This window comes from Fukomys damarensis, unplaced genomic scaffold (genome assembly GCF_012274545.1).
Source record: "Fukomys damarensis isolate Sample0158 unplaced genomic scaffold, DMR_v1.0_HiC HiC_scaffold_37, whole genome shotgun sequence".
NCBI classification, from domain to species: Eukaryota; Metazoa; Chordata; class Mammalia; order Rodentia; family Bathyergidae; genus Fukomys; species Fukomys damarensis.
In genome coordinates this window covers 14,105,058-14,118,091 of record NW_022900949.1, presented here as the reverse complement: position 1 = coordinate 14,118,091, position 13,034 = coordinate 14,105,058, and the positions used below count along the sequence as shown (strand labels likewise).

The 13,034-nt window shown below is 34.4% G+C and overlaps 1 protein-coding gene across 1 annotated transcript; it reads right to left on the bottom strand.

The window, feature by feature from the left end:
* Positions 1 to 11,647: 11,647 nt before the first annotated feature.
* Positions 11,648 to 12,460, bottom strand: LOC104867591 (olfactory receptor 18). Its single transcript, XM_010632004.2, has one exon. The coding sequence runs from the start codon at positions 12,458 to 12,460 to the stop codon at positions 11,648 to 11,650; it is 813 nt and encodes a 270-aa protein (XP_010630306.2).
* Positions 12,461 to 13,034: the final 574 nt, after the last annotated feature.

The window sequence follows — 13,034 nt, the reverse complement described above, 5'->3', positions numbered from 1 at the left end:
TTTTTTTTTTTTTTTTTTTTTTTTTTTTTTTTGTCACCGGGGATCGAACTCAGGTCCTTAGGCTTGTGAGGCAGGCCACCAAACTGCTGTTACAGGTACTTTTAACTATCTCTTCTGGGGGTCCACTCAGGCCAAGTTTGTAGGTAGGAGAAATGAGGTGACACTCTTTGGAGCTAAGTATGAATTCTATGCAGTGAGGGAAGAAGACCTGCCAAGGCTCCAACCTGCTGTGCTGCAAATGTTTATCTATGACCTTTTTTTCCTATTTTGAAACAGAGCCAGTGGTGACAGATTAGAGGTACAAGGAAATGAGGAAGGCTGGGTTAGCTGTTCTTATCAGTCTCTAGTTTTGCCTGAGGGCTGAAAGACATATAAATCCTGAGTAAAGCTTTTACATTTTTTTTTTCTTTGAGAGTTTTGGGATTAAACCTAGACCAGTTTTCTATATGGCCCAGAGATACATGAAGGTGAACTTTATTCTGAAAGTGTTCTAAGAAAGGGAAATTCACCATTCTGGAAGCTTTATCTTGAAATTCAGCAGCCACAGAAGAGGGAAGTGCCTTGAACCAAATACTGCTGAGATCAGTGTTATTTCTCTGGGGCAGAGCAGTGGAGAAGTAACAGAATAGTGTCTTTAAGTATGGCACAATAACTAAATCTCAACCATTTCAGGTGTAGAAAGAAATTTAAGATCAGGAGTTTTTTCCAGAAAAGTTATGACTGACTTCAATTGTATTGCCAAGCAGAAAATTAAACCAATAATCAAAGAACTTGAATGGCTGTTTTTTTGTCCTTGAAATAGAATGAAAGTGTTCTAACTATGTTTAGAGATTTTATTTTTAAATAAATTATTTTGAACCAGTAATGTCTAATTAATGACTTAAATACCCTACAGGGTGTTGAGCAGCTACTCAAGTCCCAAATCCCAGGTTTGAATCCCAGTACTCTTATTTTTAGTTGATAGATATTCAAGCCATTTTTTCCTGATTGATTAATTGTAATTCTTTTACTTCAGCTAAGTGCAGGCAAGTACAGTTAGCTAATTTATCTGCCCACACTATAAATTAGTTGTGAAAAAATGCAAGAGAAAGTACAAAACATTATATTAATACACCTAGACAGTTTTATCTTCCGTCAAATATGAATTATAGTGACATCTTTTATATAAAGTGAATAAATTTTTTACAACACTTTGATTTATACAAATGATTGGTTCATACTGTATTTAAAACATTAATCTATGAATTTTTAAAAATGCATTCATTTATCGCAGGATGAAATCAGTTATATCAGAATGTATGTTTGTGTAGTTCTTAGGGTTGTTTCTTGTACCACAGTTAGAAATCACTGCTTTGTAATATTTCTTTGTATTTTTAAAATGCTTCTTTTATAGTAATTATTACTCAGTAATATTGACTTTCTATATCAAATATATCAAATTAGACACATTTAATGATGTACATTTCTTTTAAAATTTTTTATTAGTACATCATTGTAACATTCAGCATGAGGATTGCTATGTATACCTATAACAGCTCTCTATAGTTCATATTTTAGGAGTAATCTACTGGAAATCACACTGAAATATGCATACTCTGCAACAGCTCTTCTGGAAAAAAGAAGGGAAATAAGGTAGCTTTTCATATTATCAACATAAAATAAGCCAGGATTCTATTGGAATTGATGTTGCATACCCTGACAGATGATTCAAATAAATGTTCTACATAAAATACTAATACATGCCACACATAAAAATGCTGTAATTTTTCCTTTTGTGTAAAATGAGGATAACATGGGATCTTAGAACAGAGAAATAACTAAACAGAAAAAGGTAAATTAGCTGCAAGGATCCCTAGCTCTGATATTGATGCTTATAAGGCCCTTAATAATGCTACAGGATTTTAGGATAACTGTAATCATCATAAAAATCAAGAGCACAACCAATAATTCTTTGGAGTGCTTTACAAACACTTTACATGTGTCAATTTTCTTTGTTTATGGGTAAAATAGAAATGGGAAGCAGAACCAGTGTAGATGGAAGGCAAAGCCTTACTGATAGTTTGGGATTTCCATTGCAAATAAGAAATTAAGATTGACAATTCATATACTTAAAAATTTCACATTGTCATCTTCCCATAACCAAAATGTAGACCCATCCTGGAGTGATAAAAAAAAATGATCCTACGGTTCTTCCTCCATCCTGGACTGTATCATTCTCTATAAAGTGGTAATAGTAACCATGTATATATTAGTGTTATGGTAAGAAAATATTTAAATTGTTTTAAAATTGCATAGACTGGTAGTTCTCAGTTTCTTTTATGAATACAGAGTCTGCCAAATATATATATATATATATACATATTTCAACAGTTTGCCAGTAATGGCCACTGCTTTGAGTATCTCTTATGACTGTAGAGGCCAAAGGTAAGCTGTATTGATTCCATCATGTCTCAATAAATTTAGCATTAAACTATTTATCCAAGTATTTTAAATTTATTGATGCATGTGGTTTTTGGCTAATGTATATTTAGTTGTTATTATTTTAAAATATCAACATACTCTAGCCTTGAACCAAACTCCTAAGACCCTCTTATGTCTGTTGCCCAGTAAAGTTTCAGTGTCTGTTCTCAGGATTGAAAGAAAAGACACATAGGAGCTTCACAGTACAGACAACAGATCATGACACCCAGGTATGGAGATAGGCACAGGACTGGTTTAACTACTTTGTGTTATTGGAGGATCAGTGTACAGAGTTAGCTCATAATTAGCCAAGTTGGTCCATTCCATTCCAAACTCCAAGAACTTCCAAACACTACTCGAAAAAAAATATAAAAGGGATGTAAGTGTCCACAAGAGGTGTTGGGTTTTAAATATACTCAGATAAATCTAGTTTGTCCAATTCACTTTTGTTTTTTAATATACAATGTTTAAATGCTGATTTGCCTTTATTTTTAAAAGTAGAATACACATAGAAAAATTAAAATTTTAACAAAATGTACTTGGTCAGCATACACTTTAATGACTTTACTACTTTTGTGAGTCACTCAGTGTTACATATCTTCAGGAATATTTTATTTTCCAAACTGAAAATGTATGCTCAACTTTTGAGTTCAGTCTTTATCCTCCAAGAATCACTCTATAAAATAAAACCATGAAACTATCATACTATCATAACCAACAAAGTTAGAGGTGCTGAGATACTACTGTAGTCTCTGCAAGGTCCTTATATTTACTTTGTTACTCAGGCTGTTAAGAGATTCAACACAGGGGTGACCAGCTACACATCACTGTGGCTGTCATACTTCTGGTAAAACTTTAGAAACCTGACTCAATATATAATCTTAATAACTGTTCCACAAAACAAGCAAGCAACTGACAGTTGTTACTCAAAAGTAGATAAGATATGATTTTTTTAGATGATGATTTTCAGGTCATGAAATAATTTTTAATATGAGAAAGTAATCCATAAGGTCGAGGGACAAATAAATATGGCAACATTAGTACTTTGTTGTGGAATCTGAGGAGTTGTCCAAATAGGGCAGATGAAGGAGAAGGGCAGGTAGCATAAGAAATTAGCAAGCTTTGAATAAGGAAAGTCAGGACAATAGAATTGTGCATAGGGAAGTTTGAAAAGATAAGAAAATAATTCATACTGTCACTCCACAATTGCAGTGTGTTGCAATGCCTGAGTAACTCAGTGGATTATAGAGGGCCATAGACCAATTATTGGGTACCACAGTCAGTATCATATCATGGTATGCTCAAAGCTGATAAGAAGATTCTTGTGTGAAGCAGACCATTTACAGAATGTCCCTGCTCTGAGGGTGGAAGTCCACAATTATCTATGGAACCCTCAAGGAGATGACACAGACTTAGTCATTTTTAACTGCTGTTTATCCATTGACGTTGCGTGATGATTTCATTTCACCTTGGTTTTTAGCTTTCTTGGTTTTTTGGTTTCATCTAGAGTATTATTCAATATTTTCTAGAGAGCTGGTTTCACAGTCACATATATTTTGAGATGATTTTTGACATGAAAGGGCCTTCTTGCTATGTTTAAAGAAAGCTTTTTTGGATGTAATAATCTGTGTTGGAAGCTGTTTTCTCCTAGGGGTTGAAATATTTCACTCCAAGCTCTTCTGGCCTATAGGGTTTGTGTTGAGAAGTCTACTGTAATTCTAAAGGGTTTACCTTTATATATAGTTATACACATATATGTGTGTGTGTGTGTGTGTGTGTGTGTATGTATATATATGTGTGTGTGTTGTTTTTGTTGTTTGTTTTTCTCTGAATTTAAAATTTTTGATTTTTTTCTACACGACCATATATTAGAATATATCTTAGTGAAATTTTTTTCAATATATTTGTTTTGTGTTGTGATTCCTAACTTGTTTGTATTTTGAACAGTTTTCTTATATTTTGTAATTTTTTGCTAGAGTTTATGTAAGCATATTAACAGCTTTATCTGTATTGTGTTCATGCTTTTATGTCACTCTAGTTAGATTTAGACTGGTAGTTTTGGTGTCATCCAATAGCTGCTGAACATTCTTTTCTTGTTTTATTTTCTGGTGGCTTCTCTGAGTACTGCATAATTTACCATTTGACTTCATTTCCAAACACTCCACCTTCACATTGGTATTTTCTCTTTTTTTTTCAGCTTTAATTGAGTTTATTGGTACATTTTAGGGATACAGTACAGTTATATTTATTGTTGGGATCTTGTCCTTCTACATGACAAGTCTTGGTTCTCATTTTTTCCCCTTGTCTCTGCCCTCCTTTCACCCTCTCCTGCCCTCCCCATCTACAACCACTTTATTTCCATCTTTTCATTATCTCACATTGGTATTTTCTATAATTTATGAGTTCCATAGTTTTTTAAAATTTCAGTCCAATATAATCTGAAGTGAATTTATCGTTAGTGTTTTAAACTGAGTAGTTTTTAAACCTTAGTGTTTTAAACTGATTTGGCCAGGAGTTCCAGACTTTCTTCTTATTTTCTCCATATCAAATTTGGGCAATTAAAAACTTTTAACAAATTTTATCGGTACACTTTACCTAAACATAGTGATAACATTTATTGTATGGATTTTGCACGTAAACATGATATATCTTAATTCTTATATTTTTCATCTTTTTCTCAATTACCTTCCACCCTTCATCACTTGCTTATTTATTAGTTTTATTTCTACTTGATCTTTCTTTTCTTGATTTTGCCCCCTTTTTCCTTTCTTACATTTCTACTCTCTCTCCTTAGTGCCAAGTCCCATTTGGACTTGTTCTTCCTATTTCACATTTTCAATTATATATTTTACTCCTTTGTTACACTTTCATTTTCTTATACTAGAGAAACAATATGGGCTTTACACAGGGATGTTCTATTTATCTCAGTTAAGAGTATGGCCCCTAGGTAAATCGATGTAGATTTAAGTGTGTCAAGATCACCCTTATTTATGGCTGAGTAGTACACCATTGCATTAAAAAAAAACCCTGCATCTTCTTTATCCACTCATTATTTATTTGTCACTTGAGTTGTTTCCAAGATTTAACCATTGCAAACTGTGCTGTTATGAACATATGTATATGTGTGTGTGTGTGTGTGTGTGTGCGTGTGTGTGTGTGTGTGCGTGTGTGTGTATCACTCTGGCCTGATTCTTTAATTATTTGGGAAAGATAATGAAAATAGGAACAGCTTGGTCAAATGCAACCTCTATTCTTAATTTTCTAGGAGTCTCCACATTAATTTACACAATGGTTGCATCAGTCTACACTCCACCAAGAGCAGAGACTCACAATCCCTCACAATCACACCAGTATCTGTTATTAGTTGATTTCTTGATAATAACCATTCCTTCTACAGTGAGATAGACTCTCAGCCTTGTTTCAATTTGTATCTATAAAATGACCAGTGATATTGAATATTTTTTCATATACTTATTTACCACTTGTATTTCTTCATCTGAGAAATATGTATTAGTCTTGGACAACCATTTTGGAATTATGTATTTAAATGAGGAGTTTATTTTTTCAGTTCTTCATATCTTCTAGTTATTATTGTTTTGTCTGAGGAACAGCTCTCAAAACTTTTCCCTACTCTATGTATTGTCTGCTGCTGATTTATTTTGCTGTGTAAAAGTGTTATAATAGGATGAGAGCCTAGTCATCGATTTCTTGTTATATTTCTTGTGTGATCAGGGTTTTGTTCATAAAGATTTTGCCTATGCCTGTGTCATCAATAGTTCTACCTATTCTATCTTCCAGTAGATTTATTATTTCTGTTTTAATATTTATTTTTTTCCTCATTGAGTTTATTGGTACATTTTAGGTATACAGTACAGTTACATTCATTATTGGGAATTTGTACCCTTCCATAAGAGGTCCTGGTTCTCATTTCTTCCCCTTGTTCTTGCCCTCCCTTCACGCCACTTTTCCTCTCTGTTTACAAACACTGCATTTCCATTTTTTTCATTTTCTCATACTTTTTTCTTTTCCCTTATTAGCTATCCCCTACCCTTCCCACTTTCCCTACATCTTTAGCCCCTTTCTTCCTTCTGTTTTATTTAAATTTTTGAAACATTTTGATTTTACTTTAGTGCATGGTGAGATACATAGCTTTACTTTTAGTTTTTGGCATGTGGAAAGGCATTTTTTTCCATCATCATTTATTAAGAGGCTATCTTTCTTCCATTGTAGATGTTTGGCTGCTTTGTCAAAGATAAGGTGGCTAAGTAATTCTGGAATTTCTTCTGAATCTTCTAGTCTGTTTCACTGATACTTGAGTCTTTTTCTTCCCCCAGAATCATGCTGTTTTCATCACAACAGCTTTGTAGCAGAATTTCAAGGCAGGGATTGTGATGCCCACTGCCCAAATATTTTGAGTAATGTTCCTCAGAAGTTGTTATTCAATTCCTCTTTAAAATTATATAGTTTCTTCATCTCTTTTATAGTATTTTGTAGCATTCCCAGCAGATATTCACCTTTCTCTCCGTTTGTGCCCTCTTGATATGTTCTAGTAGTGTTAGGAGATCATGGTAGTCACCTGTTGCTTTGATTTCTCCTCACCCTCTGTATATGTGCATCCATTTTTTATGACCAGCCCAGATATACACATATTGACAGAGAGAGAAAACTAATTGTCAGCTACTGTAATGTTGCCTTGGCTGTAGTAGTAAAAACAGTAATATCAAATGTCAACTGGATGTTGACAAACCCTAGGAAACACTTATGGGCATCCCTTAAACAGAACAAAGATGACTGTAATTTTAGTGAAAATAGTTTGTACTACTTCAGGCCACAAATTTTTGCAGGATGTAGGCAGCAGTGCCCAAGCTCATTCACACCACTAGATTAACTGCCTTCTCCTTCAGGACTGCCCCCTCTGATGATTGCACCCAACAAACCTGGGACCTCACAACAGAATACAGGTCATGTGATCTTTGCGGTTTGATTCCAGGTGTTTCAGCGGACCCCAGGGGACCTGTATGTAGCTTTGTCCTCTCCCTAAGGCTATCTCCAAAGGCTGCCTCTCACCTATTCTCTCTGGTAGGCCAACATTTCAGTCCTGAAGCAAACATCCCCTCTTGGGTAATGGTCTCTTCTTCCACCAGGTCAGTCACTTCATTAAAATCTTTGCTGTCCTGTGCTTTGGAGACCACATTAGCAGGGACCACACTAGTTGGGGATGGAGGCAAAACATTTTTTGGTATTTATTGGTCATTTTAACTTCATTTGAGAAGTGTATATTTATTTTGAATGCCCATTTTTATTGGGGCCTTTGTTTTAGAGGTCTGATTTGTAAACATTTCATATTCTAGGTATTTGTCCTATATCTGAGGATCAGCTGCCAAAAAACATTCTGACGCTATAGGTTGTCTCTTTGAACTATTGATTGTTGTCTATGGTGTATGGAAAGTTTTGTTTAGGGTAGACCCATTTGTTGATTATTGATATTTTTTTCTTGTGAAATCAAGGTTCTATTCTGAATGCCATTACATATTTAAAAGTTTTACCAATATTTCTTTGGAACAGATTTGGTTTTTCTGCTTTGATATCTAGGATTTTGATCATTTTGGTTTGATTTTAGTAAAGGGTAAGAAATATGGCTCTAATTCCATTCTTCTACATATGCACAACCAACTTTTCCAGCAGCATTTGTTACAGAGGCCATCTTAGGCCCAGAAAATATGTTTAGACTCTTTGGAAATAATCAGATGGCTACACGGATATCAAGTTAGTTGTATGTCTTCTCTGTTACTTTGTTATGCATGTCAATGTTTTCTTGCAGAACCACAGTGCTCTTATTAGTGTGGCATTGAAGTCTGGAACCCCAATACCTCCTGGTTGGCTTTTTCTTCTCAGGATTGTTTTAACTAGTCTGGGTTTCTTTTGCTGCCATAAAAGTTTTAGAAATTTTTTTTCTACATTGCAAAAAAAATTGTTCATTTTGATTTAAATTGCTATAAATCTACATGGCATTTTGGTGATATGGCCATTTTCCAAACATTGTTTCTGGTTCTTCATGTAAAGGTCATGTCTGTCAATTTCTTAATGTGCTCTACAGTCTCATTTTCACACTATTGTAATTTTCATTATATAAGTCTCTTACTTCCTTTTTTATGTCAATTGTTAAGTTTGAATTGCTTTAAGTTATTGGAAATGGAATTGTTTTCCTGAGTTGTTTCTTGGCAGGTTTATTATGAGTGCACCAGGCACTACTCAATTTTATTTTGTTTAGTGTTCATTTCTATTCTGACACTTTGAAAATTTTCTTTATTATGGCTAGGAGTCTTCTGGTGGAATTTTCGTGTCTTCTATGTAAACAATCATGTCATCTGCAAATAAGTATAGTGTGAATTCTTACTTTCTTCTTCCTATCTTTTTCATTTCTTCCTTTTACCTGATTGCTCTTCTCAACATTTCATGTGAATTGTTTTTTTTTTTTCAGATATTTGAAATTATTACTATATTTTCAGAACTTAATGTTTACATTCTGTGTGCAGTTCTGGCACAAGTACTTAAAATATCTTAATTTTTTCTGTCATTTAAATTTCCTTCACTCCCAGCCATGCACTCATCCCTTGACCACTTTTTTTTTTTTTTTTTGAGACAGGGTCTCACCATTTAATTGAACTGAACTGGAGCTCACTATGTAGCACAGGGTGTTCTCGAACTCACAGCTATCCTCCTGCCTCAGCTTTCTGAATACTGGGATTATAGTCAAGCAACACCATGCCAGGCTTTCTTGCGTTTTTTTTGTTTGTTTGTTTGACATGTTTTTGACATAATATTTATATTATTTGTCTGTAGTAGGTACATGTGCATAACAAATTTAATCCCTTTTTTCATTGCCTTTCTCATCTCTTTCTCTACCCTCCCTCCATCTCTTGATCTCTTTACCTCTGAGAAAAATATACCTTCCCAGTTCCTATTATCTCTTATTTTGTTACTTGCTTATAATTTCTATTTTGCATATAACCAAAACCAAGTAATATCTAAGTTTGTAAGTTTATTTTTCTTTATGGCAGGGACTCTACCCTGTGTATATAAATTGTGTTATCCATTCATCTATTATGGATGTATAGGTCACTTCCAAAGTGTACCTATTACAAGTTGTGCTGCTATAAACATGGATATGTATTTATCATTGAAATATGTCTTTGACTCTTTCAGGGACATACCTAGAAGGCTAATATGTGGTTCAAGTGAAATTTCTATTATCGTTTTGTGATGCCACTGTACTGATTTCTATTGTGATTGTACTAGTTTATATTCCAAACTAACATAATGGAAACTATTGATCATGAATGGTGAGTGTAGACTTTTAGTATGATGTTGGCAGTGTGTTTTATAAATCACATTCATTGATTTGAGGTAAGCTTCTTCTATACATGTTCTCATCATGGTTATTTTCATCATGAATGGATTTTTAAGCTTATTAAAGGCTTTGTCTATATCTATTGAGATTATTATATGATTTTTTACTGTTTTGTCTAATCATTTTCTTAGGCAAGATTGTCAAAACCACTTTGATATAGATGCTGTAAACTTTACCACCTTTTCCATGTAAAATACTACTATTGCATATAGACAGATGTGGTGGCACAAACCTGTAATCCCAACACTTGGGAGGCTGAGGCAGGATGATTGCTGTGAGTTTGAGACCAGCCTGGGCTACACAGTGAGTTCCAGGTCAGACTCAACTACATAGTGAGACCCTGTCTCAAAAAACCAAAAAAAAAATTGCATATAATTATTCTAAATCATTAAAAAATAAGAAAAAGAAGAATTTTCCTATACAGATAGTCTACCATATGATGGAGAAAATTATTGAGCTATTAATTAAGTTAAAAAATGGATAACTTGGTAATAGCATGGACATTGGCAATTTAGGAGAAAGTAAAAGAATCAAAGTTCAATATACTTAGAACTAGTTGTTGACGATAACTTTCAGACAGCACTTGAGCCATAGAATAACTGAAAATATAAGACCACTATTGAATCTTCAAATGTCCAGCTGAAATTTATGACAACTACAGACAATTACACATTTAATGGCACTTTTATTTCTCCCTTGCATTCTGAGATATTTTAATGAAAGGCAACTGACAACATATATTTTGCTCATGTTATAATTTATCACTCAGCACTTAGTCAAGAAATAGAAACAAATATAATTATTTTTAAAAGAATAGAATATGGACAATTGGTTGAATAGTTATTATAAAACAAAGGCAAAAGAGTAACATGAGTGAGGGATAGTTATGAAGAGAGAATATAAAGCAAAGATGGCTTATGGGTATAAAAATATTTAAACACTCCAAATTTTGAAATTAGTGAAATTTAGTAATCCTAGTAGAGCTTAAAATATCAGTTTTGAAATAGAATAGTAGTTTCAAGAGTCTGCAATTAGTGTCAAAAATTCTTTAGCAGAGAGGTGACACATAGATGAATATAACAATTTAAAACCAGCTATTGTAACAACAAGCTGCTTGGTATTCATAGGCAATGCATTTGAAGGTTACCTTTGAAGAAAACCACCTTCCTTGCTTTTACATTAATCTCATTCATTATTAGCAAACTGGTGCTTGATCTCTTTAGGGACCAGCATCTAGATCACCTGGAAACTTTTTGAAAAACCTCATGCTTAGTGACAGAACCATGCTTAGAAATCAAAACCAGTGATGAGAAGACACATATTTCTGTGCTTTTATTCTCCCTAACTGATATGAATAAGGCCAACCCTGAGGAACACTGATATGGCCCCTATAAATAACATACCTAAGTATATATCTCAGATGCAAATTTAAAATATCAAGAAACTGTGAAAATGCTCATAACTTTTAAATGCCTGTGCAGAGATATAACTTTTCCCTTAGGGTCCAAGGTCATCACTCAAAAACTACAGAAGCTGCCTGAGTTTATTGATTTACTCAAAATGGTTATGAGGAAAAGAACCCCACAACATTCACTTGATAAGTAACAACAATGAAAAGGACACAGGATTCAGTTAAGATTCAGGAAATGGAATAAGATCCATGAAGCTAAAAAAATAATGTGTCCCAGGAGCAGGAGTTGTGTACTAGACTGTTGGTTTTCCAGCTCCGACTCCAAAAAGAATGAAAGTGATAGTGAGATTAGCTCCTTCTGTTCCCTATTCTCCACAGGGCACTTTTAATGTCATGTTCCTCAGGCTGTAGATGAAAGGATTGAACATAGGGGTAAAAACTGTGTACCCTATGGAAGCCACTGCACTTTTCCTAGGAGAACTTGAAGCAGCAGATGCAAGGCAATCTCCAATGGCTGTTCCATAAATTAAGCAGACAACTGAGAGGAGAGACCCACAGGTGGAGAAGGCTTTATTCTTCCCACCTGATGATGGGAGTCTCAGGATGGAAGAAACAATTTTATAGTAAGAGAAAAAGATTCCTGAGAGAGGAAGCAAACCAGAGATGATTTCAACAAAATAAATTATTGTATTTTTGGTAAGAGTATCAGAACAGGCAAGATTCAACAGCTGAGAGGGGTCACAGAAGAAATTAGCAATTTCCAAATCCTGTAAGTAGGTAAAGTGTAAGGCAATCAAATTATGCATCTGGGACATAAAAAGACTCAACAAGAAAGACACAAAAACTAAGTATCTACAGAGAGTAGGGTTCATGATGACCTGATAATGCAGGGGGTGACAGATGGCTGCAAACCTGTCATAGGCCATCACTGTCAGAAGCATGTCATCCATAAAGACAAAGATGAGAAACAAAGACATCTGTATCAGGCAGCCCGCATAGGAGATGACTGTATTCTGAGAACGGATGTCCACAATCATCTTTGGGACCGTGGTAGAGATTAAGCAGATGTCAGAGAAGGACAGGCTGGAGAGAAAGAAGTACATGGGGGTATGGAGGTGGAAATCAGAGTTGACAACCAAAATAATGAGCAGGTTCCCAAGCACTGTGACTAAGTACATGGACAGGAGTAGACCAAAGAAAATGTGTTTTCTTCTCTCTAAGTGAGGATCCTCTGAAAGAGCCATAATATGAAATTCTGAGACACGTGTTAGATTCTGTGCTTCCATATTGTTTGGGCACCTTTGAAAAAGAAAGGAGGATTGGAAAAAAGAAACAAAAGGCATCATATACTAAATAACATTAAAATCTCCCTTGACTTTTAACATTTAAAATAGCATGCAAGAACTTGAACTACATTGTCTCTACAATAATTAATTAAGTGAAATTAATAGGACAAAAGTGTGTAAATAACAGTTTTTCTGGTGTGAAAAACTAAAAGGGTAAATAAGGATCAAATTGTATAATTGATGTTGTGTAATAGGAGGAAAAGGTCTAAAGGAGTGGGGGAAGTGGGAAGGGTAGGAGAAGGAAAAGAATGGAAAAGAAAAAAAATGTGAGATGAAAAAAATATGGAAACAAAGTCTTTGTAAATAGGGAAGGGTGGAGGGTGTGAAGGGAGGCCAGGAGATTGGGGAAAACTAAGAGCAAAGATACATCATGTAAAAGTACAAGGTCCCAATGATAAATGTAACT

Coding starts and splice junctions, on each gene's coding strand:
- LOC104867591 (XM_010632004.2), bottom strand. CDS start 12,460: ATGTACTTAGTCACAGTGCTTGGGAACCTGCTCATTATTTTGGTTGTC.